Genomic DNA, 27,609 nt, shown 5'->3' with positions numbered 1-27,609 from the left:
AGAGTCAGAGAGAGAGAGGGAGAGAGAGAGAATCCCAAGCGGGCTCTGTGCCATCAGCTCAGTGCCTGATGCAGGGCTTGAACTCACAAACTGTGAGATCATGACCTTAATTTCATCCATTAGTTCTAATTCTGTCCTCAGAAGTTAGAAATTTCCTGTAATGTAAGAAATAGCACTCATGTAGTTAGAGAGTTACTCATGTCTCCTTTGTTTTCTTTCTTTCAGGTTAAATGTTTATAGTTCCCCTAATAGTTATTGGAAAAGTACTATGATCTGTAGTTAATGCTGATATTTACTATTATCAGAGCAGTGTTTTATTTGTAAATTGTTTCTCCTTCTGTATTCCCTGTCTTGATAAGCATACTACCCAAGCCAGAAGCCTCTAAGTCTTCCTAGACTCTTTCCCCTCCTTAACTCCCTAATTTGCTTAAGAATCATTTGATTGTAAAAACTATAGAAACCAATTTAATCTAGTTTGAGCCGAAAGGAAGAGTTTAAAGGGTATAATGGATCCCATAGAACCTGAAAACATGCAGCTTGGATGGATCTCATAAGTGACTAGAATGGAAACTAGAGAACTATATGAAGTTATTACGGAAATTAGTAAGGAAGTTCTACCTCCTATACACTTTTTCTTTCTCTGTTGGATTATATGTGATTTTGTATTATTTGCTTCATTCTATCCTGTCCCTTAATGACTTCTTGGGTAAATTTAATCTTAAAAAGTCCAGGCTAGTTGATTCCATTCATATAAAGATTTCCTATTTATTAATTTTTTAAAAAAAGTTTGTTTATTTTTGAGAGAGAGTATGAGCAGGGGAGGGGCAAAATTAGAGTGAGAGGGAGAGCAGGAATCCTAACCAGGCTCCATATTGTCAGCACAGAGCCTGAGTGAGGCAGGGCTTGATCCTACGAACCCTGAGATCATGACCTGAGCTGAAATCCAGAGTCAGATGATTAAACGACTGAGTCACCCAGGTGCCCCAAGTTTTTCACTTTATATAATCTATTCTGTTAGAAGCCTGGGTAGTGCTTGGAAGGGAACACAGCGGGCTTTTTGGGGTGCTTGGTTATGTCTTTTTTTTTTTTAATATATATCTTGATGCTGGTTACGTAGGTATGTTTAATTTGTGAAAATTCATTGAGTTATATGCTTGGATATGTGTACTTTTCTGAAATGACTAATATACTTCAGTAAAAAAAAAAAAAGACATACTAATTTAAAAGTTAAATTTCAGGGGCTCCTGGCTTGCTCAATTGGTGGAAATGCGACTCTTGATCTTGGGGTTCTGAGTTTGAGCCCCACATTGGGTGTAGAGATTACTTAAAAATAAAATTGTTTAAAAATTAAATTTCTTATCCAATTTAATTTATATTTGCTTCCCTTTGCAAGGTTTTGACAGGTGAGTCTTGGAATAAGAAGGGATGTGATATACTTTTATTTATTTTTTTCTGTTTTCTGGCTTTTTTTTTTTTCCTGTGGTATATTATGATAGGGAATAGGGAGATTGAAAAGGCTAGGACTTGCTCTTAATTGGTGCTGTTCTAGTCCTGTATTCGTTGTTGTTCCTTTTCTGGCTAAGACTAATTGCTCATCCATACAGTGTAGCAGGCATCCCAGTGCTGGCTTCCTGATGTAGTTGGTTTGTAAGTTATTTTGGGGATGAGTCCTTTCCCTCTCCCTATTGTCTTCATTTAAGATATTACTTCAGCTTGATATCTTCCAGTGCTTCCTTACTCCACCTAAAGCTGCATGCTGGGGTGTTGCCTCTGTGAGTGGCCGGCCTTTTTTGGTTGGTTATCAGCATTAGTGCCCAAACCCTGCTTCCTTCCATGCTTTCTCCTTGATGCATAGGTAGTATTTCATCCTTAACACACCCGATGGTGGGAATATACAGTGCTATCTTGCTGTCTTCTCTTTTTGTATTAGCTACTGCTTCCAGTTTCCCTTTCTCCCTGCTAACTTCTGTTATAGTTATCTTGACACACCATTTGCTTTAATGATACAGTGCCTAAATATCCCTGTTCATCATTTTATCCATTTACTACCAATTTAAAAATACTGTTTCCTTGTTTCTTTATTTTATTTTTATTTAACTTACTCTTATTTTTATTTTTATTTAACTGTTATTTTTATTTAACTTTTTTTATTTTGGGGCATTTGTAAATTATATTCTGGATAGGCACCACCAACCAGTATTATGTTTGTGAACATGTTTGTGAACCCACCAATCACAGTGTATGACCTTATAGGTTTTTATTTTTTTTAAATCTGAAGAAGGTTGGCATTTTCCCATTCTCCCCCCCTGTGGCTTTTACTAGTTGTTTGAGTCTTATTCTTCAAATGGCAGGTAACATAGATTGTAGTTATTTCTTATGTTTCTCATTTTGTCTTTGTCTTGTCCATATCACTTTGGTGTGCTAATTACCTGTATTTGTTTTAGTTTCTTTCATTGAAATATGAAAGATATGTCTCATTTGCCTTATTTTTTAAAAAATAGTTTCTCTTTCAATGCTGCCAATGAGGTGCATGTTTGCTTCAAAATGTCTGAATCTTGAAGAGAGTTGATATTGCTTACTGAGTGAAGAGGAACAGGCATTGGGATGGAGCAGGATGAGCTGGATTAAAATAAAGACAAATGGGAGGAGGCTCTGTCAATGTTTCATATTATCTGTATTTTCTCCGTGGTACTTTAAAAATTTTTCAAAAAATGTGTGTGTGTGAGCTGGGGAGGGGGCAGAGGGAGAGAGAGAGAGAATCCCAAGCAAGCTCCATGCCCAGTGTGGAGCCTCACGTGGGACTCTATTCCATGACCCTGCGATCATGCCCTGAGCCAAAATCAAGAGTTGGATGGTCAACTGACTGACCACCCAGGCACCCCTCTCCATAGTACTATTATGCTTTTTCATTGAAACATGTATTCAGCTCCTATTTGACCTATAAAGAAATCTCTATATCTTATTTTAGCATTAATTGAATGTTAGAGGCATTTCTAACCTTGTATATCAGGTAAAGGAAGGTCTGCTATTTATTTTTTTTTAAAAACTAAAATATGCTTTTCTTTACTGGATATATAGGAAGAGTGAATAGAAGGAGGAAAATAAATAAACATAACTAGACATGTACTCATTATGAATAATACATCCTGTCAAAATGTCTTAACGTGTCATCTTGTGAGCCTTCCCCCCCCGTTTTTTCTTTGGCATTTTATTATTTATTTATTTATTTTTATTTATTTTATTTTTTAAAGTTTATTTACTTAGAGAGAGTGAGTGGGGGAGGGGCAGAGAGAGAGGGAAAGAGGGAGAATCCCAAGCAGGCTCCACCCCACCAGCAAGCCTGATGCGGGACTTGAACCCAGAAACAGTGGGATCATGACCTGAGCCGAAGTCAAGAGTTGGACGCTTAACCGACTGAGCCACCTAAGCGTCCCTTCTTTTGCATTTATAATCAGTGTCCTGTAACCTTCATAGCATACCCAAACAGCTTTTACTAAGAAATATGTTTTTGGCTTTAGCTATTGATCAGGAAGTAGAAAATGCTGGCACTATTTAACTGTAATGAATGTTTAATATAAAGTCCTTATACTTTCAGAAAAGACCTTAAAGACTTTATATTTTACCTTTTTTTCTTTGAAGGATGTGATAACTGGACTTAGTCCCCTGCTTTTCAGGAAGCTCAGTAATCCTGACCTGTTTTCATCCACTGGAAAAGCTAAACTTCAACGACAACTTAGTCAGGATGACTGTAAGTTGCGGAGAGGAAGCCTGGCCAGTTCTCTGTCAGGTGAGTAGCTAATTTTTTTTTTTTTTTAAAGCTTTTATTTATTTATTTTGAGAGAGAGAGAGAGAGAGGGAGAATCCCAAGCAGGCTCTGCACCACTGGTGCAGAGCTCCATGTGGGTCTCAAACTCACGAAGTGTGAGATCATGACTTGAGTCATATGCTTAACCAACTGAACCTTCCAGGAGCCTCTCTAAATTTGTTTTTTAAGAAATATGGGACTGCGTTGTCAATATTTAAGGGTATATCAGTTGACTTGTCATCTTCTCTGGTGGTAGTTTTGTATAAAACACTTAAGGGTAAGGCTATCTTCCTCTCTTTACTAGTTCCTGGTGGTGTCTGAATGGTAGCCTCCTGGGCCTGTTAGTTATCTCCTAGTTGACCACTGTCACTGGTTATTCTCTTTGAATTTGACTTCTGCTTTCTGCTCACTTCTGTAGACTTTACATCCTTTGCTTCTTCTGATTTTCTTTCTTTCTTTCTTTTTTTAAGTTTACTTATTTTGAGAGAGAGAATGGGGAAGGGGCAATGAGAGAGGGAGAGAGAAAATCCCAAGCAGGCTCTGCACTGCCAGTGCGGAGCCCGATGTGGGGCTTGAACTCATGAACTGCTGTATCATGACCTGAGCCAAAACCAAGAGTCAGATGTTTATCTGACTGAGCCACCCAGGCACTCCTTTTGATTTTCTGCCCCCACCCCCATTTTCAAAATCCTTTCCAAAGCCGGTAGTGCCTCCCCACCTTCCCCATTGAAAAGTCTTTAAAAAAATTCAAGAGGAAGAAATGATATAAGGAAGTTATAGTCCAAATGGGAAACCATTAAAATGTGACATAATTTTCAGAAATCAATAGAATATGAAAAGAGAATCTGTTTGGCCTCAGCTAAAAATATTAGATTAATAGAGAAGAAACCCCACCATACTTCTTGGTAAATGGTTTTAAATTTCTTTTTATTTTTGTCCCATTTCAGAGCTATTTTCTTGGCTTTATCTTTGCACTTTTTTATTGGAATTGTTATTTTGCCAGGCATGTATTTAATCACATAAAGCCATTTTTTTGGTTCTTTTCATAGCAGAATGCTATGAATATAAGGATGTGTTACCTTCTCAATTTTGTATGAGTAAATAGAATTTTGAGTTTTGTATCAAAATTTTTTTTTAAAGTTTTGTTTCTGAATCAACTCTTTCTTTTGAGCACCTAACAACCAGAATCCATCACTCTGCTCTGAGATCCCATATCCCTTCTATCCTGTGAGGTGATTGTCTGGCTGCTGGGTGGTACAATATGGGAATGTGGTTGTGTTTGCCTATAGATTTTCAGTTAATCTGAGTGCAGCTTTATGTCTTAACTTTATATCTTCTTTGGTATCTTGTATCTCTGAATACTGAACTTATCTGAGATTTTGCAGGGTAGCCTCATATGTCATTTAACTGCAATTTCCTCTATGCTTATTATACCTTGTGTCTTTCTTTGCCCAGTTCCATTGGTTATGATTCACCTATCTGCTTTAGATTTTCCCCAAATTTTATTCATTTCCTCAGTCAATCCCCCTCCCTCATTATAGCCTTTGTTTGTTTGTATATTTTACTTCTTTATTTTCATTTACTGTCCTTGGTGACCAAAGATAAAAGTATGTCCTCAGTCAGCCATCTTTAACTGGGATTATTTTACACATTAGCCTTTTGAATCCTTGTAAGAATAATTATAATTTTTAAGTTTTCTTTTCTTCTGAGTTCTTTCTTTACTAAAAGGCCAGTTGCTCCATTTGTTCATATTGTTCCTTCTTACGTTGTTTGTTTTCCTCAAATTCTTGGCAAACCTTGGTATGCTTCAAGCCCAGACTTGTATATATCCAAATGGGTTTCTTTTGCAGATGTATAAGCCTTTCCCCAGTAAGCCCTTATTTTGAAGGGAGATAGGGCTATGATACTAGCCTTTGTATATGTGGATAGGGTAAGTCAATGATCTCTTTCCTTTAGAATATATAGATGAGGAGTAGGCAGGTCATCTGGAGAACATGGCAACATTTGCAGAAGGAAGGAAAGAAGGCAGGCAGTCTCTACTCTGGCCTTATGGAAGTTTTGAGTAGAGAACCATTCTTACTTTTTGTAGAGGGTTTTATGGAAAGGCTTTTTGGTAAAGCATACATTTGAGAACAGACCTGAAAGATAACTAGATTTTTAAAAAACATTGCATGTTTCTGATTAAAAAAGTAAATATACCATAGGGTACCTGGGTGGTTCAGTTGGTTGAGTCTCCAATTCTTGATTTCAGCTCAGGTCATGATCTCATGGTTTGTGGGATTGAGCCCTGTGTTGGTCTCTGTGCTGAGTATGGAGCCTGTTTGGGCTTCTCTTTTTCTCTCCCTCTGCCCTTCCCCAGTTCATACATACACACACACACACACACACACACACACACACACACACACTCTCTCTCTCTCTCTCTCTCTCTCTGTCTCTCTCTCTGTCTCTCTCAAAATAAAATAAATCTTAAAAAAAAAGTAGATATACCAGTAATAAAAAATTTGAGTTCAAAGACCTGCATTATTATCAAAGTGAAAAGTTCTTCTTAGTCTTCTGTCTCCCTCTCTCCAACTATTTATATATGCTCCATTATATTTAAATATATATTTAAAAATTTATGTAAATATACATAAACTTTTTTATTTTAAAAATCAAAATTGGAATCGTATGCCACATATTTCCTTTCTGCTTTTTATACTCAACAGGAAATGTTGAACATTTTTCTCTTGGCTGCATGTTGAGGTGCCTCATTATTATTTAAAAAAATTTTTTTTAATGTTTATTTATTTTTGAGAGACAGAGACTGAGCGTAAGCAGGGTAGGGGCAGAGAGAGAGGGAGACATGGAATGTTAAGCAGGTTCCAGGCTCTGAGCTGTCAGCACAAAGCCTGACACGGGGACTTGAACTCACGAACCGCAAGATCATGACCTGAGCTGAAGTTGGACACTAAGCTGACTGAGCCACCCAGGCGCCCCAAGGTGCCTCATTTAATGGGTTTAGTATTTCTTTTTTTTTTTTTTTTTTAATTTTTTTTTTTCCAACGTTTATTTATTTTTGGGACAGAGAGAGACAGAGCATGAACGGGGGAAGGGCAGAGAGAGAGGGAGACACAGAATCAGAAACAGGCTCCAGGCTCTGAGCCATCAGCCCAGAGCCCGACGCGGGGCTCAAACTCACAGACCGCGAGATCGTGACCTGGCTGAAGTCGGACGCTCAACCGACTGCGCCACCCAGGCGCCCCTAGTATTTCATTATGTGGAGATATTATAATTTCTTTAAACTATAATGAACGTTTATCTTATTTCCAGTTTTATCCTGGTGAGCATTGCTAAGGTGAGCATTCTGGACTGTTATTTTTTTCATTTTACTGCATTCCTACAAGTGGAATGCTGGATTCAAACATTTGAGTTAAAATTTTAATAAGTTTTGCTAAATTGCCCTCCAAATAATTTGCATCATATTTTGTTGCAATAAAAGGATATGTTGTAGCAAAAACAAAACTAAAAACTCCTTTTGCTCACACCTTTATTACAGCAGGTATTTCCATGTTGAATAGGATTTTGCTAGGAAGAGGAAGAATTTTCAAGTGAATTGGGTGATCAGGATAAAGCCAGGTGAAAATGCAGGGCATACGTGAAGTTGAGTGAGCAAATGGGTGTGGAAAAGAGTTGGAGATGAGGCCAGGAAGATAATCTGGATTTATTGAGGATCTCTTTAGGTTTTTTTGTTTGTTTGTTTGTTTGTTTGTTTGTTTTTGCTTTTTTAAGTAGTCTTCATGACCAGCTCAGAGCCCAGTGTGGTGCTTGAACTCACATGACCCTGAGTTCAAGACTTGAACTGATATCAAGAGTCAGACACTTAACCAGTGGAGCCATCCAGTCGCACCAAGGATCTCTTTAGTTTTTTTAAAAGTTTGGCTAATTATTTTAAACAGTAAGGAGTCATCAGAAATATTTTAAGGCGGGGAATGATATCACATTTGTTTTGGTTAAATAACTAGCAGCAATGTGAAGATTATGAAGGAAGAGGTTGAAATGGGACTTGCACTTGAATTGGAAAGTCATTGCAATTCTAAATACTCAGTCTTTGTAAGTGACTTTCTTGTATTCTTTCATTGGGATTAAGGCAGTCAGTCATCCTGGACTGAACACATGGAATCTAGACAGAGCATTATAGATCCAGTGTTTGTCTTCTGGAAACCGAGGGGCCAAACTTGTCTAGGAGAAGCTGCCTGCTTCACTCATGTTGCATTGAGTTGGTGAGAAACTAAGTAGCATGGAAGAGACTGGAAAACTCCTAGCTTGCTAGGTTGGATGTCTGGGTTGGGGGCTGGCATGGTGGTGGATATTACAGAGAATTTTATTGTATTTTTTTAATGTTTGTTTATGTATTTTGAGAGAGAAAGAACGTGTGTGTGAGAGAGGCAGAGTGAGAATCCCGAGCAGGCTCGGCACTGTCAGCACAGAGCCTGATGTGGGGCTTGAACCCATGAACTGTGAGACATGACCTGAGCTGAATGAAGTTGGACACTTAACCGACTGAGCCACCCAGGCACCCCTGGAATCTTTTTAACAGTGTATTTATTTTTGAGAGAGAAAGAGAGAGAGAGAGAGAGAAGACAGGGAGAAAGGGAGAGAGAGGATCCCAAATAGGCTCCATGCTGTCAGTGCAGAGCCCGACACGGGGCTTGAACCCACAAATAATGAGATCATGACCTGAGCCGAAATCAAGAGTCAGATGCTAACCAACTGAGCCACCCAGGGACCCCAAGGCAGTTGGAATTTTTAAAGGGCTACAGATTCTAAAATGGGTATGGCAGAACTTCATTTTGTTTTGAATTGGTATACTTTTATCCACTTGATATCAGTGTGTATTTTCACTTGTTAATTAATAAATACTTACAAGTATATTTTCTGAACCTTGTGTTTGAAGGTAAGCAGCTGCTCCCCTTGTCCAGCAGTGTACATAGCAGTGTGGGACAGGTGACTTGGCAGTCTTCAGGAGAAGCATCAAACCTGGTTCGAATGAGGAACCAGTCTCTTGGACAATCTGCACCTTCTCTTACTGCCAGCTTGGTAAGTGTCAGTAAAGATGGTCCCTTGCTTTATGAACAAATTCTTGATTGTCATTTGTCATGGCCACATTTATTATTTTTCTTTCTAGGATTTAGATAGTTTAATTTTTCAAAGTGAAGTATAGAAAGTGGAATTTAATGGAATATATTCTGATTGCTCTCTTATGCTATCACTGGTACTGATCATGTAGGGAGAGTCAAGAAGAAGATTCAATGTGATTGAATGAATGCATTTTTCTGGGAGAGAGTATTCTCCTAGACAGGATTCTTTTTTTTTTTTAAAGTTTTTATTTTTTATATATTTTTAAATGTTTATTTTTTTTTTTAATTTTTTTTTCAATGTTTATTTTTTATTTTTGGGACAGAGAGAGACAGAGCATGAACGGGGTAGGGGCAGAGAGAGAGGGAGACACAGAATCGGAAACAGGCTCCAGGCTCTGAGCCGTCAGCCCAGAGCCCGACACGGGGCTCGAACTCCCGGACTGCGAGATCGTGGCCTGGCTGAAGTCGGACGCTTAACCGACTGCGCCACCCAGGCGCCCCTAAATGTTTATTTTTGAGAGAGAGAGACACACACACATTGCCAGCAGGGGAGGGGCAGATAGGGAGACATAGAATCCGAAGCAGGCTCCAGGCTTTGAGCTGTCAGCACAGAGCCTGATGCAGGGTTCAAAATCACGAACCGCGAGATCATGACCTGAGCTGAGGTAGGACCTTTAACCGACCTAGCCACCCAGATACCCCCTTATAAACAGGATTCTTAACCTTGTGAAGTTAGATTGCTTCTGTGTATAGCTCTTTGATATACATATTTAGCACATGAGGATAGGATAAGGTACTGGGCACTTCAGTATATCCTGGATGAAAGAATGAGCCTTTTCTTTGTCTAGGATTTGTATGATAGACGGGATCTAACAAAAGTTAAGCTGTGTAGTCTGGGCAGTTTTTTCGCCTGTGATTGCATCTTCTACTCTTTTACCTTTAGTGCCTCTGCTTTTTTACTGAAGGTACTCATTGACTTCCTGCTGAAATCACACTCTTCCCTCTTTCTAAAGGACAAAGCACACTAGTAATTTTCAGGGTACAATAACAGACACTTGTTCCCATTAAAATGTAATCTCATCTGTTCTTCGGGATTATAAATCTTGGGCACATATGGATTAGAAAGCTTTGTCCATTTGTCCATCCTGGGAAGTGAGGATGGGGAAGAAGTCTTCTTATAGCAACAGGGAAATTAATTTTTGGGTCAGATTTCCTTTTGACCTGAAGTTTGTGACTCTTTTTAAAAAATTTTTTTTTTCAACGTTTATTTATTTTTGGGACAGAGAGAGACAGAGCATGAACGGGGGAGGGGCAGAGAGACAGGGAGACACAGAATCGGAAACAGGCTCCAGGCTCTGAGCCATCAGCCCAGAGCCTGACGCGGGGCTCGAACTCGCGGACCGCGAGATCGTGACCTGGCTGAAGTCAGACGCTTAACCGACTGCGCCACCCAGGCGCCCCCTGAAGTTTGTGACTCTTAAGCTACAGGGAGAATCAGGAATTTTCCTGCTACCTAACTTTTTATTTTGAAATTTGAAATTTTCAAATACAGTGAATACCCATATAAACTGACTTAGGTTGACTGATTTGGTTGTAACTTTATATTTGTTTTATCTGTGTGTATTTATGTATATTTTTTCCTGAAACAATTCAAAGCAAGTTACAGACCTTATGTGCCTCACCCTTAAAAGTGTTTTTTGTAAGCTCAAGGATAGTCTCCTAAGTAACAATATATTATCAGATACAAGAAGTTTAACATCAGTTTAATAATAGCATCTAATATAAAGACCATATTCAAATTTTTTCACTTGTTCTCAACATGTCTATTAAAAGCCTCACGTTGTCTTCCTTTTAACCTCTGGAATGTAAAAAAAATATATATATAAATCCATACACTATCATAAAGATTTTGATCCAGTGGGACTGGGGTGGTCCCAGGGATCTGTATTTTCTTTAAAGCATTACAACTCATTCTAATATGTACCCTTTTGAGAACTATTGCCACTAAAATTGAATGTTTCATTTTAAGGTATTGTGTTGCATAGGGAATTCCTGGACTGAGGTTGTTGGAGTCCTAGCCTAGCCCAACTGAAGTAGAGAGTATTCCTGAATTACTTTTTCTTTTTAAAAGCTTATTGAGATATAATTCACATATGATACAATTTATCCATTTAAACTGTACTATTCAGTGACTTTTAGTATATTCACAGATATATGCAGCTATCACTGCGGTCAAATTTAAAACATTGTCATCACTTCAGAAAGAATCCCTAGACCCTTTAGCTGTCACCTCTTTATCCTCCCTTTCCCCCAACCCTATGTAACCAGTAATCTACTTTCTGCCTCTGTACATTTGCCTATTCTGTACATTTCATACAAATTGAGTCATACAATATGTGGCCTTTTGTGACTGGCTTCTTTCAGTGAGCATGACTTTTTAAAAAAATATTTATTTTTGAGAGAGAGAGGTGGGGGAGGAGCAGAGAGAAACGGAGATAGAATTGAAGCAGGCCCTGTGCTGTCATTGCAGAGCTGGATGCAGGGCTCAAACTCAGAAACTGCGAGATCATGATCTGAGCTGAAGTCAGACGCTTAACTGACTGAGCCACCCAGGCGCCCCTGGCGTGATTTTTTTTTTTTTTTTTAATGTTGTATTTACTTATTTTTGAGAGGGGCTGGGGTGGAGGGCCAGAGAGAGACAGAGACAGAATCCCAAGCAGGCTCCATACTGCCAGCACAGAGCCTGACGTGGGTCCTGAACTCACAAACTGTGAGATCATGACCTGAGCTGAAATTAAGAGTCCATTGCTCAACTGACTGAGCCACCCACATGTCCCTCTAGCATGACGTTTTTAAGGTCTATCTATGTTGTAGCATGTAGCAGTAGTTCATTCTTTTTTTATCACTGAACAATATTTCATTGTATGGATATACCACATTTTGTCAGTTGATGGATATTTGGGTTGTTTCTACCCTTTGACTGTTGTGAATAATGCTTCTGTGAACATTTGTGTAAAGATTTCCATGTGGATATGTTTTGATTTTTCTTGGGTATATACTTAGGAGTAGAATTGTTGGGTTGTATGGTAATTCTGTGTTTAACATTTTAAATAAGGAATTGCCAGGCTCTTTCCCAAAGTGGCTGTACCATTTTACATTCCTATCAGCAGTATATGATGTCTTCACATCCTCATCAACATTTGCTGTTGTCTGTCTTTGGTTTTAGTCATCATAGTGGGTCTGAAGTGGTATCTTGTGGTTTTGATTGACATTTCCCTGAGGACTAATGACATTGAGTACCTTTTAATGTGATTATTGGCTATTTGCAATGTTTTTTTGAAGAAATGTCTATTCATATTCTTTGCCCATTTAAAACGCTGATTTATTTATCTTTTGGGAGATTTGTAAAAGAACTACTTTTTTTTTCTTTTAAGTTCATTTTGAGAGAGAGTGTGTGTACAAAAGGGGCAGAGAGAGATAGTCAGAGAATCCCAAGTAGGCTCCATGCTGTCAGGGTGGAGCCTGGCGTGGGGCTTGATCTCACGGATGGTGAGATCATGACCTGAGCCAAAATCAAGAGTTGGACACTTAACCAACTAAGCCACCCAGGTGCCCCTGTTTCTTTCTTTCCTTTTTTTTAATTAAAAATTTTTAGAAATGCTTATTCATTTTTTGAGAGAAAGAGACAGAGTGCAAATGGGAGAGCAGCAGAGAGGGAGGGAGCCACAGAATTCAAAGCAGGCTCCAGACTCTGAGCTGCCAGCCCAGAGCCCGATGCGGGGCTCAAACCCATGAACGGAGAGATCATGACCTGAGCCAAACTCACAAACTCAGCCACTTTACCAACTGAGCCACCCAGGCGTGCCACCTTTTTTTTTTTTTTTTTTTTGAGGGAGAGCAGGGGAGGGGGTATAGAGGGAGTGAGGGGTGGAGAGAATATGAGAGAGAGAGAGAGAGAGAGAGAGAGAGAGAATGAATCTTAAGCAGGCTCCATGCCCAGTGAGGAGCCTGACATGGGGATTGATCCAACAACCCTGGGATCATGACCTGAGCTGAAAATCAAGTTGGATGTTCCACCTACTGAACCACCCAGGTGCTCTGTCTTCTGTATTTCTAATATGAATCCACTGAACTATACCACCCTACAACTCACTCCATCTGTTTATTCTGCCTTACTTAAAAAAAAAAAAAAATTAAAATGTTTTTATTTATTTTTGAGAGAGAGAGAGACAGAGTGCAAACAGGAGAGGGGCAGAGAGAGAAGGAGACACAGAACCTGAAGCAGGCTCTTAGGCTCCAAGCTGTCAGCATAGAGCCTGATGCGGGGCTGGAACTCGTAAATGGCTAGATAATGATCTGAGCTGAAGTCGGATGTTCAACTGACTGAGCCACCCAAACGCCCCTGTTCTGCCTCTCTATTCCCCTAAACCAGTTCTTCCTTGGTCCCTGTCTTATTAAATATCACCATTATCCACCCAGTAGTTGAAAGCCAGAGACCTGGAAGTCCTTCTTGACTCCTCTTCTGCCCTTCTTCCCCTCCCTATCCAATCACCCAGAGAGCCTTAGTTCCCAACATCTCCAGGTGGTCTGCTCTTTTTCACCACAGTTGCCCACTCTAAGCCACATTTACAGTCTTTTTACTTAGGTCATTTTGGTGGCCTTATTATGTTAACACTGTATTCAGTCTTCTTCGTTTCCAGGTCACTCTTCGCTCTAAAGTCTGTTAATTCCAAAACACAAATCTGATCATGTTTATTCTTATTTCTTTTAGATTTTTGTTTTGTTTTAGCTGAAGTATAGTTGACACACAATGTTACATTAGTTTCTTGTGTACAACATAGCCAGTCAACAAGTTAGTAGGTGGGGGGTGCCTGGGGGGTCAGTCGATTAAGCATCTGACTTCGGCTCAGGTCATGATCTCACAGTTCATGAGTTCGAGCCCTGTGTCAGGCTCTGTGCTGACAACTCAGAGCCTGGAGCCTGCTTTGGATTCTCTGTGTCCCTCTTTCTTTGCTCCCCTCCCACCCCTCACATTCTGTCTGTCTCTCTCAAAAATAAATAAACATTAAAATAACTTAATTAAAAAAAAAACAAACCTCTGTATGTTATGCTGTGTTTACCAAAATTGTAGCTACCATCTGTTACCACACAATGCTATTGTAGTACCTTTAACTGTATCACCTATGCCGTACCTTCTTTCTTTCAGTTTTATCTTCCAATTTTTTCATTTTGTCAATATTTATGCAGCACCAATGTTTAGCCATTTTCTTGATTAAAGTCTTTCAGTAGTTTCCTATTACAGTTATAATAATGTACAATAATTAGTAATTATTGAATGAATAAGTTTTCATTGAGATTAGCAAATGGGGAATGAGGAACTAGAAACAGAGACCACAGATGGAAGGATTAGGTTTGGATGGTTTTTCTTGTTGGGTTCAAGTAATTTATACTGAGGTTGGCCTAACCAGTGAACTGTACTGAATATTGGCATTTTAATAGGAGGATTGTAAATCTCAAGAATCTTTTAATTGGTAGGGTTTGATCCTCCGAATGAACTTTGGGGATTCTTTTTTTTTTTTTTTTTTAATGTTTATTCTTAAGAGAGAGAGCAAGCAAGGGAGGGGGAGAGAGAGGGGGGCAGAGGATCTGAAGAGGACTCCGCACTGACAGCAGTGAGCCCGATGTGGGGCTCAAACCCACAAACCATGAGATCATGACCTGTGCCGAGCTCAGATGCTTAATCAACTGAGCCACCCTGGCGCCCCTGGGATTCTCTTTTTTACTTTGTTGGCCAACTTGCCTTTACAAGAATAATGCCTTATAGTGTTGAAAAAAACCAAAATTCAACCTGAGTAAATTTACAGATGTAATTGACTTTATTAGTTGGTTCATGAATCAGGCAGCATCCCCTCTAGCAAGTAGAAGGGAGCTCTAAGGAGTTAAGCAAGAAAAAAGGTTTTTAAAGGCAGAGAGAGGGCATAGCAAAAAAAAAAAAAAAAAAAAGAAGAAGAAAAAAAACCAGAAAGGAATTTATTAGCAGGGAATACATTGTTTAGGCAAGGTTGCCCTCTTAAAGCGAGCAGAAGGGGTCTATTAGTAAATTTCTGAGTATTGACCAGGAAATTCCATGTCAACAGGTTAAAGGTTACATTCCTGGGTTTGAAACTGCAGTTAGGTATTGGTTTACCGACTAGAGGCCTTAACCTAAGTGACACCATTTTGAGCCTGTGGTTTTCTTTTTAACAATAGGAATGATCACTGCAAAGAATGACTGTTTCCATTATCATGTTTCTAATTTATATGTAGCATTATATATGACACATAGTAAGCAATGTATACTTTTTTATTAAATGAGTAAAGAACTTTTTGGGATTTCTTTGCTAATGTTACAGCTGATTGTATTAATACTTGTTTGAAGTATGTCTATAAAAGAAGGTTGATTTGATGTGTCAGGACCAGCCTGATATGATCAGGTCATACAGACCTCTATTCTTGTCCTTGTCTTTTTTTTAGAGAGAGTGTAGGAAGCAGGGGAGAGGGGCAGAGGGAGAGGGAGAGAATCTTAGGTAGGCTCCATGCTCAGTGTGGAGCTGGACACAGGGCTTGATCCCATGACCCTGGGATAATGACCTGACCCCAAATCAAGAGTTGGATGCTCAACTGACTGAGCTACCCAGGCACCCCTTGTCCCTGCCCTAATAATTATTTCCATCAACTTCTTTGATAAAGACCTAGAAGAGACACTTATCACATATGCTGAGGGCACATTTTCCGTGTTGAATAAGTTCAGTCACAAACAGAAATGATGGTTCAAGAAGAACTAGCAAGTGAGATTTAACAGGGACAAGAGTAAACTTTTTTTTTTTTTTTTTTTTTTTGAGAGTGAGAGCGAGACAGAGAGCAGGGGAGGGGCAGAGAGTGGGAGACAGAGGTTCCAAAGCAGGCTGCACACTGGCTGACAGCAGAGACCCTGATGTGGGGCTTGAACTCATGAACTGCGAGATCATGACATGACCCAAAGTCAGATGCTTAACCAACTGAGCTATCCAGGGGTCCCAAGAAAAGTATAAACTTTAAAGTACCAAAGCTCAAAACCAGATTGAACTTTCAGTTTAAGTAATGTTTGAAGACATTTTATCACCCTAAAAGAAAAAGCTCTACCCATTAAGCAGTCACTTTGCATTCTATCTTCATCCCAGCCCTGGCAACTACCAATTGCATTCTGTCTCTGTGGATTACCTATTCCAGATATTTCATGTAAATGGAATCATATAATATGTGATGTTTTGTTTCATTTAGCTTCTTTTATTTAGCATAATGTTTTTAAAGTTTGTCGACATTATAGCATATATCAGTACTTTATTCCCCCCTTTTTTTTTTTTTTTAAGTTTATTTTGAGAGAGGGAGTGCAAGTGGGGAAGACGCAGAGAGAAAGAGAGATTGGGATTCCCAAGCAGATACCATGCTGTCAGTGCAGAGCCTGATGCAGGGCTCAAACTCATGAACTGCAAGATCATGACCTGACCTGAAGTCAGACGCTTGACCAACTGAGCCACCCAGGCATCTTTCCTTTTTTTTTTTTAAAGTTTATTTATTTATTTATTTAAAAAAAAATTTTTTTTTTCAACGTTTTATTTATTTTTGGGACAGAGAGAGAGACAGAGCATGAACGGGGGAGGGGCAGAGAGAGAGGGAGACACAGAATCGGAAACAGGCTCCAGGCTCCGAGCCATCAGCCCAGAGCCCGACGCGGGGCTCGAACTCACAGACCGCGAGATCGTGACCTGGCTGAAGTCGGACGCTTAACCGACTGCGCCACCCAGGCGCCCCTAAAGTTTATTTATTTTGAGAGAGAGAGGGAGAATCCCTAGCAGGCTCCATGTTGTTTGTGCAGAACCTGATGCAGGTCTTGAACTCAAAAACTGTGAGATCATGACCTGAGCCGAAATCACGTCAGACCTTAATTGATTGAGCCACCCAGGCATCCCAGTACTTTATTACTTTTATGGCTGAATAAAATCCCATTTTATGGATATAACACATATTGTTTGTTCACTCATCAGTTGACAGTTGTTTGGACTGTTTCCGCCTTCTGGCTATTGTGAATAATGTTGCTATGAGCATTCATGTACAAATGTTTGAGTTCCTGGTTTCAATACCTTTGGGTATATACCTAGCAGTGGAATTGCTGAATCATGCTAATTCTGTGTTTAACTTTTTGAAGAACCTTTAACCTGTTTTCCGCAGTGGCTGCATCATTTGTGTTTTCACTAGCAATGTATGAGAGTTCCAATTTCTCTACATCCTCACTAACACTTATTATTCTCTTTTTTCTTTTTCTTTTTTAAAAATTTCTAGTCTTTTTTTTTTATTTTTATGTTTTATTTTTTATATCTGAGAGAGAGACAGAGAGCGAGTAGGGGAGGGGAAGAACGACAGAGACAGAATCTGAAGCAGTCTCCAGGCTCTGAGCTGTCAGCACAGAGCCCGACACAGGGCTTGAACCCAGGAAGAGTGAGACCACGACCTGAGCTGAAGTCGGACGCCCAACCAACTGAGCCACCCAGGCGCCCCCAAAAATTTCTAGTCATTCTAATAGGTGTTTAGTGGCTTTGAGGATTTAAGGCTTTCTTTATCATTATATTTTTACTTTAATAATATTTCAGAACTTTGTTGAAATGGACATATATGGGATATGCTTTTAAAAGAATTAAAAATCCATGATACTACTTAGAACCTTTTCTGCTTCATTCTTAACTGTCATGATTATTCTTTAATTATCACCTGTGCCTTCAAAGAGACATACCCATAGAAATACCCAAATATTGTGTTACCCACTTTTGTGTTCAAGTGATTCTAAACTCAGCAACTTCTACTTTCAGTCTGTAACTGTAGCTTTGCATTTTCTGCTGTGAGAGTTGGAGATTTTTGTAGCTATACTGTAAGTTGTATTGAAGTATAATGTACATAGGATAAAGCTTACCCATTTTAAGTGTACAGTTTGATGGGTTTTTCCAGATGTGTACAGTTGTGTTACCACCACCAAATCATGATATAGTATAGAAAATCATGGTACTGAAATTTCTGTCACCCCAAAATAATCCCTTGTGTCTGTTGTTTGCAGTCTGTTTTCTCCCCCAGCCCCAGCTCTTGGCAGTCACTGATCTGTTTTCTGTCACTGTGGTTTTTGCCTTTTCCAGGATCTCATATAAATGGAAGCACACAGAATGTTACCTTTTGTGTCTTGACTTCTTTTACTTAGCATAATGGTTTTGAGACTCCTCCATGTTGTTTTGAGTATCAGCAGTTCTTTTTTATTGCTGAAAGTATTCCTTGGGCAGGGGTCTAATCAGACTTTGTTTAGCCATTCATCAGTTGATGATCATTTGGATTGTTCCTAGTTTTTGCCTGTTATGGAGAAAACTCCTATGAAAGTTTGTGTACAAGTATTTGTCTGAACTTATGCATTAATTTCTGTTTGATACATACCTAGGAATGAGATTGCTGGGATGTATGGTAAATGGTAAGGGCATGTTAATTTGTATGAGAAGCTGCCAAGCCATTTCATAAAGTGGCATTTTTGCATTTCTACCAACATTTGCTTCACATCCTTCTCAGTACGAAGTATTATTATTTTAATTATAGCCACCCTGATGGGTATGCAAGCATATTTCATTGTGATTTTAATTTGCATCTCTGATGGCTAATGAGGTTGAATTACTTTTCAAGTGTTTGCCATTCACAAATCTTCTATGATGAGGTACCTGTTCAGATCTTTCGTCTGTTAAAAAAATTTTTAGGTTATCTGTCTATTATTGAGTCTTGAGAGTTCTTCATTTATTATGATATTAGTTGTATATCAGATCTATGCTTTCTAAATATTCTCCCGGTCTATGGCTCACATTTTCATTTTATTTCAATGTTTATTTGTTTATTTTGAAAGAGAGCTCACAGGGGAAGGGCAAAGAGAGAGAGAGAGAGAGAGAAAGAGAGAGAGAGAGAGAGAATATCTAACAGGCTGTGCACTGTCAGCGCAGAGCCTGACATGGGGCTCAAACTCACGAACTGTGAGATCATGACTAGAGCGAAAATCAAGACTTGGACAATAGCCCACTGATCCACCCAGGCGCTCCTCACGTTTTCATTTTCTTATCAGGGTTTTATTCAAAAGTCTATTATTAAAAAACAAAAATCAATTGTATTTCTCTGCTAACAATGAACAATTAGAAATTGAAATTTAAAAATCACTGCTATTTACAATAGCTTAAAAATATGAAATAACTGGGGCGCCTGGGTGGCTCAGTCAGTTAAGCATTGGACTTCGGCTCAGGTCATGATCTCACGGTTTGTGGGTTCGAGCCCCGTGTCAGGTTCTGTGCTGACAGCTCAGAGCCTGGAGCCTGCTTCGGATTCTGTCTCTCTCTCTCTCTCTCTCTGCCCCTCCCTTGCTCACTCTCTGTCTCTGTCTCTCAAAAATAAATAAATGTAAAAAATATGAAATAACTAAAGATAAATTTAAGAAACCATTTGTAAGATCAGTACATGTTAACTATAAAACATCACTGAGAGAAATTAGAGAAGACCTAAACTAATATATATGATATGTTGATGGATTGGAAAACTCAATGTCAAATGTAAACTCTCCCTATTGATTTATAGATTCAATGCAATCCTAATAAAAACCCTAACAGTCTTTTTCAGAAGGTGACAAGATAGATTTCAAATTTATATTGAAATGCAAAGAGCCTAGAATAACCAAAATATTGAAAAAGAAGACTAAACTTAAAGAAATCATTTCATCCAATTTACTTCTATAAAGGTACGGTGAGCAAGACAATGTGATATTGGTGTTAGAATAGACATGTAGATCACTGGAACAGAATAGGAAGTCCAGAAATAGATAAATGTGCCAAGGTAATAGGGAAAAGATAAGTTTTTTTTCCCAACAAATGTTGCTGCAACAATTTACATGGGAAAAAAAAGAACTTTGACTTTTATCTCATGCTATATACAAATATTAAGTTGAAATGGATAAAATAATAAGACATGTGAAGGAAAACACAGGAGAAAGTCTTTGTGATTTTGGGTGAAGTAAAGCCTTCTTAGAGCACAAAAAACAGCACACGCTGTAAGAGGAGGAACAATTTGACCTTATCAAAAAGAAAACTTTTTGCTGTTGAGTGCTCATTTTTACTGGGGTAGGGACAAAATGAAGTGCATCTACAGGAGGGTGGAATGGTAATAATGTCATGCAACATTGTTAACTGTTAAAGAGGTATTAATAGGTTTTGTTGTTTGCATTTAAAAAAATACCACTACCTTCTTTGGAGATAGAAGTCCAGAAGTCATGATAAGTGATATTTGCAAAAAACTCTTATGTGTTTACTTATCAATTTCTATTTTTTCATTCCTACTCAAGAAAATATATTTGAATGAAATGATTGTGAGTGCTTTCTATTTTATAAAAGAAGTAAGTACTAGCTGAGGCTGTAGACCTATATGTTTTTGTCCTGCTGATTAATAATCATATAGGTCTAGGGAAGTCACTTAACTTTAATCTCTGCTTTCTCATCTCTAAAATCAAGATAATTATGGGGCTTTTCTCATAGAGTTATTAGGATGAAATGAGACTATCCATGTAAAATAACATAGTGCCAGACTTGTCATGAGTATGAACTAAATGTTGCTCTTTCTTTGCCTGTCTTTAGGTACCTCAAATAGTAATACAAACAATTATTTATTTATTTATTTATTTATTTATTTATTTATTTTTAATTCTTTTTATTTATTTTTATTTATTTTTTTCAATATATGAAGTTTATTGTCAAATTGGTTTCTATACAACACCCAGTGCTCATCCCAAATGTTGCCCTCCTCAATACCCATCACCCCCCCTCCCCTCCCCCCCCTCCCCTCCCCCCCCTCCCCCCTCCCCCACCCCCCATCAACCCTCAGTTTGTTCTCAGTTTTTTTTTTTTTTAATGTTTATTTATTTTTGAGACAGAGAGAGACAGAGCATGAATGGGGGAGGGTCAGAGAGAGGGAGACACAGAATCTGAAGCAGGCTCCAGGCTCTGAGCTGTCAGCACAGAGCCCGACACGGGGCTCGAACTCACGGACTGTGAGATCATGACCTGAGCTGAAGTCGGCCGCTTAACCGACTGAGCCACCCAGGCGCCCCAGTTTGTTCTCAGTTTTTAGGAGTCTCTTATGCTTTGGCTCTCTTCCAATCTAACCTCTTTTTTTTTTTTTTTTTGTTTCCTTCCCCTCCCCCCTGGGTTTCTGTTAAGTTTCTCAGGATCCACGTAAGAGTGAACATACATGGTATCTGTCTTTCTCTGTATGGCTTATTTCACTTAGCATCACACTCTCCAGTTCCATCCACGTTGCTACAAAGGGCCATATTTCATTCTTTCTCATTGCTACGTAGTACTCCATTGTGTATATAAACCACAATTTCTTTATCCATTCATCAGTTGATGGACATTTAGGTTCTTTCCATAATTTGGCTATTGTTGAGAGTGCTGCTATAAACATTGGGGTACAAGTGCCCCTATGCATCAATGCTCCTGTATCCCTTGGGTAAATTCCTAGCAGTGCTATTGCTGGGTCATAGGGTAGGTCTATTTTTAATTTTTTGAGGAACCTCCTCACTGTTTTCCAGAGTGGCTGCAGCAATTTGCATTCCCACCAACAGTGCAAGAGGGTTCCCATTTCTCCACATCCTCACCAGCATCTATAGTCTCCTGATTTGTTCATTTTGGCCACTCTGACTGGTGTGAGGTGATATCTGAGTGTGGTTTTGATTTGTATTTCCCTGATGAGGAGCGACGTTGAGCATCTTTTCATGTGCCTGTTGGTCATCTGGATGTCTTCTTTAGAGAAGTGTCTATTCATGTTTTCTGCCCATTTCTTCACTGGGTTATTTGTTTTTCGGGTGTGGAGTTTGGTGAGCTCTTTATAGATTTTGGATACTAGCCCTTTGTCCGATATGTCATTTGCAAATATCTTTTCCCATTCCGTTGGTTGCCTTTTAGTTTTGTTGGTTGTTTCCTTTTCTGTGCAGAAGCTTTTTATCTTCATGAGGTCCCACTAGTTCATTTTTGCTTTTAATTCCCTTGCCTTTGGGGATGTGTCAAGTAAGAAATTGCTGCGGCTGAGGTCAGAGAGGTGTTTTCCTGCTTTCTCCTCTAGGGTTGTGACGGTTTCCTGTCTCACATTCAGGTCCTTTATCCATTTTGAGTTCATTTTTGTGAATGGTGTAAGAAAGTGGTCTAGTTTCAATCTTCTGCATGTTGCTGCCCAGTTCTCCCAGCACCATTTGTTAAAGAGACTGTCTTTTTTCCATTGGATATTCTTTCCTGCTTTGTCAAAGATGAGTTGGCCATACGTTTGCGGGTCTAGTTCTGGGGTTTCTATTCTATTCCATTGGTCTATGTGTCTGTTTTTGTGCCAATACCATGCTGTCTTGATGATTACAGCTTTGTAGTAGAGGCTAAAGTCTGGGATTGTGATGCCTCCTGCTTTGGTCTTCTTCTTCAAAATTACTTTGGCTATTCGGGGCCTTTTGTGGTTCCATATGAATTTTAGGATTGCTTGTTCTAGCTTCGAGAAGAATGCTGGTGCAATTTTGATTGGGATTGCATTGAATGTGTAGATAGCTTTGGGGAGTATTGACATTTTAACAATATTCTTCCAACCCATGAGCACGGAATGTTTTTCCATTTCTTTATATCTTCTTCAATTTCCTTCATAAGCTTTCTATAGTTTTCAGCATACAGATCTTGTACATCTTTGGCTAGATTTATTCCTAGGTATTTTATGCTTCTTGGTGCAATTGTGAATGGGATCAGTTTCTTTGTCTTTCTGTTGCTTCATTATTAGTGTATAAGAATGCAACTGATTTCTGTACATTGCTTTTGTATCCTGCAACTTTGCTAAATTCATGTATCAGTTCTAGCAGACTTTTGGTGGAGTCTATCAGATTTTCCATGTATAATATCATGTCATCTGCAAAAAGTGAAAGCTTAACTTCATCTTTGCCAGTTGTGATGCCTTTGATTTCCTTTTGTTGTCTGATTGCTGATGCTAGCACTTCCAACACTGTGTGAAACAACAGCGGTGAGAGTGGACATCCCTGTCGTGTTCCTGATATCAGGGAGAAAGCTCTCAGTTTTTCCCCATTGAGGATGATGTTAGCTGTGGGCTTTTCATAAATGGCTTTATGATCTTTAAGTATGTCCCTTCTATCCCGACTTTGTCGAGGGTTTTTATTAAGAAAGATTGCTGAATTTTATCAAAGGCCTTTTCTGCATCGATTGACAGGATCATATGGTTCTTATCTTTTCTTTTATTAAAGTGATGTATCACGTTGATTGATTTGCGAATGTTGAACCAGCCCTGCATCCCAGGAATGAATCCCACTTGATCATGGTGAATAATTCTTTTTATAAGCTGTTGAATTCGATTTGCTAGTATCTTATTGAGAATTTTTGCATCCATATTCATCAGGGATATTGGCCTGTAGTTCTCTTTTTTTGCTGGGTCTCTGTCTGGTTTAGGAATCAAAGTAATACTGGCTTCATAGGATGAGTCTGGAAGTTTTCCTTCCCGAAGCAATTATTTATAACATAGGTTTACTCATGGAAAACTGCTGGATTTGATAAAAGAGAATCAAGAAATAAGAATGAATTCATTTACAACTTTGAGGGATAGATTGTGGTACCTTTAATTGAAATTAGGCATACAGGAAAAGGAACAGGTTTGGGAGAGGAAATTAATGAGTTTGATTCTCAGCATATTGATGACAGGTCATATGGTATAGATATAGATAACCTCTTAAAAATAATTTATTGAAGGGGAGCCTGGGTGGCTCAGTCGGTTGAGCATCCACTTTTGGCTCTGGTCATGATCTCATGGTTTGTGAATTCGACCCCACATTGGGCTCTGTGCTGACAGCATGCAGCCTGCAGCCTGCTTCAGGTTCTCTGTCTCCCTCTCTCTGTCCCTCCTCAGGTTGCACTCATGCACGCTCTCTCTCTCAAAAATAATGTACATCAAAAAAAATTAAAAATAATTTATTGAGATGAAATTCCGATAACATAAAATTAACCATTTTGAAATGAAGAGTTAGTGAACATTTAGTATATTCACCATATTGTGCAACCACCACCTCTATCCAGTTATAAAACCTTTCCATCACTCCTAAGTAAAACCCTTTACCTGTTCTTCTCCCCCTTTTCCCTTCCATTCAGCTTCTGGCAACCATCAATATACATTCTGTTACTGTGGATTTATCTGTTCTGGGTATTTCCTATAAATGGAATCATATCATATGTAACCTTTGTGTCTGACTTCTTTGGCCTAGCATAATGTTTGGATGGTCTGCCTACATTCTAGTATGTATCAGTACTTCCTTATTTTTGTGACTGAATAATATACTCCATTATATGTATATAACACAGTTTGTTAATCCATTCATCTGTTGACGGACATTTGGAATGTTTCCACTTTTTGGCTGTTGCGAATAGTGCTGCTATGAACATGTGTCTATGTCTACATGTTTGAGTACCAGTTTTCATTTCTTTGGGGTATATAGCTAGGGATGGAATTGAGGGGTCATATGATAATTCTGTCTTTAACTTTCTAAGAAATTGCCAAACTGTTTTCCATGGTTGCTGCACCATTTTATATCCTCACCAGCCATGTACAAGGGTTCCAGTTTCTCCACATACTTGGCCAACATTTATTTTCCATTAAAAAAATTATTTTTTATTATATTGGCCTGGTGAATGTGAAGTTGTATCTCATTTGATTTGCATTTCTCTGATGACTAATGATTTTGAGCATCTTTTTTTCATGTTCTTTTTTGGCCATTTGTATATATTCTTAGGAGAAATGTCTTCACATACCCTGCCTGCCCATTTAAAAATTTTGTTGTTTGTTTTTTGTTGTTGAATTGTGAGAGTTCTTTTTATATTCTGGATACTAGACCGTTATGAGATGTATGATTTGCAAATATTCTCTCCCATTCTATATTTTTCTTTTCAGTTTCTTTTTTGTTTTGTTTTTTCGGTATTTATCTATTTTTGAGAGAGACAGAGCATGAGTGGGGGAGGGGCAGAGAGAGAAGAAGACACCGAATCCTAAGCAGGCTCCAAGCTGTCAGCACAGAGCCCACGTGGGGCTCAAACTCACACGCCGCGAGATCATGACCTGAGGCGAAGTCAGACACCCAACCAACTGTGCCACCCAGGAGCCCCATTCAGTTTCTTAATAATATATCTTGATGCATAAAATTTAAAAATTTTGATGAAGTTTATTTATTTCTTTTTTTTGTTTGTGCTTTTGGTCTCCTATCTTAAGAATTCATTGCCAGATCCTAGGTCATACAAATTTACCCCTCTGCTTTCTCTTGAGAGTTTTATGGTTTTAGCTTTATATTTACTTCATGGACCCATTCTGAGTTAATTTTTGTATATGGTATGAACTAGGAGGGTCCAATTTCAGTCTTTTGAATATGGATATCCACTTGTTAGATAGCCCTTTTTAAAAAATGTTTATATATTTTTGAGAGAAAGAGAGCGGGTGTGTGAGCAGGTGAGGGGCAGAGAGAGAGGGAGACAGGGGATCTGAAGTGGGCTCTGCACTGACAGCAGAGAGCCCAATGTGGGGATTGAACTCATGAACCATGAGATCATGACTTGAGCCGAAGTCCAACGCAAATTGAACTGAGCCATTTAGGCACCCCTGTTAGATAGGCTTTTTTGAGTTAGAAATAAAGATATAAAGGAGATCAATTTTAGAGCTATAGATAGGGATTTGGAAGCTGTGGATTAAATCATCATCCAAGAGAGTATAGAGAATGAAAAGGAATGTAGGGGAGAACAAAAACTTTATATGCGAAAGGATAAGATAGTGAAGTATTCAATTTAGTAAGATTTATAGGAATTTAGATCATTTGCTATCTGCTGATTTGAGAATTGCTATCTTTGGCTCTCTTGGTTTCTTCTTTTTTGTAAGAGGAATGAATATGTTTCCAATGCCACCTAGTGTCTTTTCAAAGGTATGAGGGTAATGTTTCATAAGAGATTTTAAAATAAAAGTTGAGAGATTTTCATGAGATCGAACGGGATGTTTATTAGCTTAGTTGCTTCTCAAGAATATCCTCAAGAGAGAAGCAAAAGACCAGACCAATTATTTTGCCTGAACAAATTCAGAGCTTAATCTTAACTTGGATCGTTAAACACTTGTGTTAAACACTTGTGTTCTGTGATAATTTGTAAATTTGTAAAGAATTCTTAAGAATTTGTAAGAAATTTGTAAATTTGTATGCAACCTGAAAAAATATTGGGTTTATGTTTTTAAAAGGCATTTATTTTAAAATTGAAACAAATTTTTACTTAAAAAATTTTTAATTTTTATTTTTGAGAGTGAGACAGAGCACAAGTGGGGCGGGCAGAGAGAGAGGGAGACAGAATTGGAAACAGGATCCAGGCTGGAGCTGTCAGCACAGAGCCTGATATGGGGCTCGAACCACAAATCATGAGATTATGACTTGAGTGGAAGTTGGATGCTTACCAGCTGAGCCACCCAGGCACCCCTACTTTTTTTTTTTTTTTAAATTTTTAAACATTTATTCATTTTTGAGACAGAGAGAGACAGAGCATGAACGGGGGAGGGTCAGAGAGAGGGAGACACAGTATCCGAAACAGGCTCCAGGCTCCGAGCTGTCAGCCCAGAGCCCGACGCGGGGCTCGAACTCACGGACCGCGAGATGGTGACCTGAGCCGAAGTCGGACGCCCAACCGACCGAGCCACCCAGGCGCCCCGACTTTTTTTTTTTTTTTAATGTTTGTTTATTTTTGAGAGAGAGAGAGTGAGAGAGACAGACAGACAGTGTGAGCGAGGGAGGGGCAGAGAGAAAGGGAGAAAATCTGAAGCAGGCTCCAGTCTCTGAGCTGTCAGCACAGAGCCAGATGCGGGGCTCGAACCCACGAATGGTGAAATCATGACCTGAGCGGAAGAGCATGCTTAACTGACTGAGCCACCCAGGTGCCCCTAAATTTTTTTTTTTTTACTTAAGCTGGTTGATCAAGGGACTGTTGAAACACATCTTATTGAATTTGTTGAGAGAATACGTGACCCTTTATGTATTTTAGTTTTATGCAAGTGTTTCATAAAGTATCATATATGTAAAAAAAAATGGTATTATAAACCACAAATTAGAAGTTATATCTACAGGGGCATCTGGGTGGCTGAGTTGGTTAAGCGTCTGACTCTTGATTTTAGCTCAGGTCATGATCTCACAGTTTATGAGTTCTGTGAGTCACGCAAAGTCTGCTTGGGATGGATTCTCTCTCTCTCTCTCTCTCTCTCTCTCTCTCTCTCTCTCTCTCTCTCTCCGCCCCTCCCCTGCTCATGCTTCCTATGCTTCTTCTCTTCTCTTCTCTTCTCTTCTTCTCAAAATAAATGAAAACGTTAACGAATGTTATAACTGCAGGTTTTGTTCTGCTTTTGTTTTAAATCTTGTCCAGAATGTCTTTTAATTGTATTGTTAATGTCATGTATTGCTATACATAGGTGTATTTACAAGTGCTGAGGAAAGATTGAAAAGTATGGATATTAGTACATTCTTTCATGTAAACAGGGTAGATATATTTATTTAGGGTAGATATATATATT

At 38.8% G+C, this 27,609-nt stretch overlaps 1 protein-coding gene across 5 annotated transcripts in view; it reads left to right on the top strand.

Moving 5' to 3' along the window:
- Nucleotides 1-27,609, top strand: part of MAST2 (microtubule associated serine/threonine kinase 2) — a 220,881-nt gene that overhangs the window by 24,231 nt on the left and 169,041 nt on the right. For all 5 annotated transcript variants that reach the window (XM_047869664.1, XM_047869667.1, XM_047869663.1 and 2 more), the window contains exons 2-3: nucleotides 3,640-3,787; nucleotides 8,742-8,884. In XM_047869664.1, coding sequence (XP_047725620.1) covers nucleotides 3,640-3,787; nucleotides 8,742-8,884 — 291 coding nt within the window. The remainder of the gene's footprint in view (nucleotides 1-3,639; nucleotides 3,788-8,741; nucleotides 8,885-27,609) is intronic.

Source organism: Prionailurus viverrinus, chromosome C1, assembly GCF_022837055.1.
Source record: "Prionailurus viverrinus isolate Anna chromosome C1, UM_Priviv_1.0, whole genome shotgun sequence".
Lineage (NCBI taxonomy): Eukaryota > Metazoa > Chordata > Mammalia > Carnivora > Felidae > Prionailurus > Prionailurus viverrinus.
Note: the sequence above shows the minus strand (reverse complement) of the source record. Positions and strands in the feature narration are given on the sequence as shown.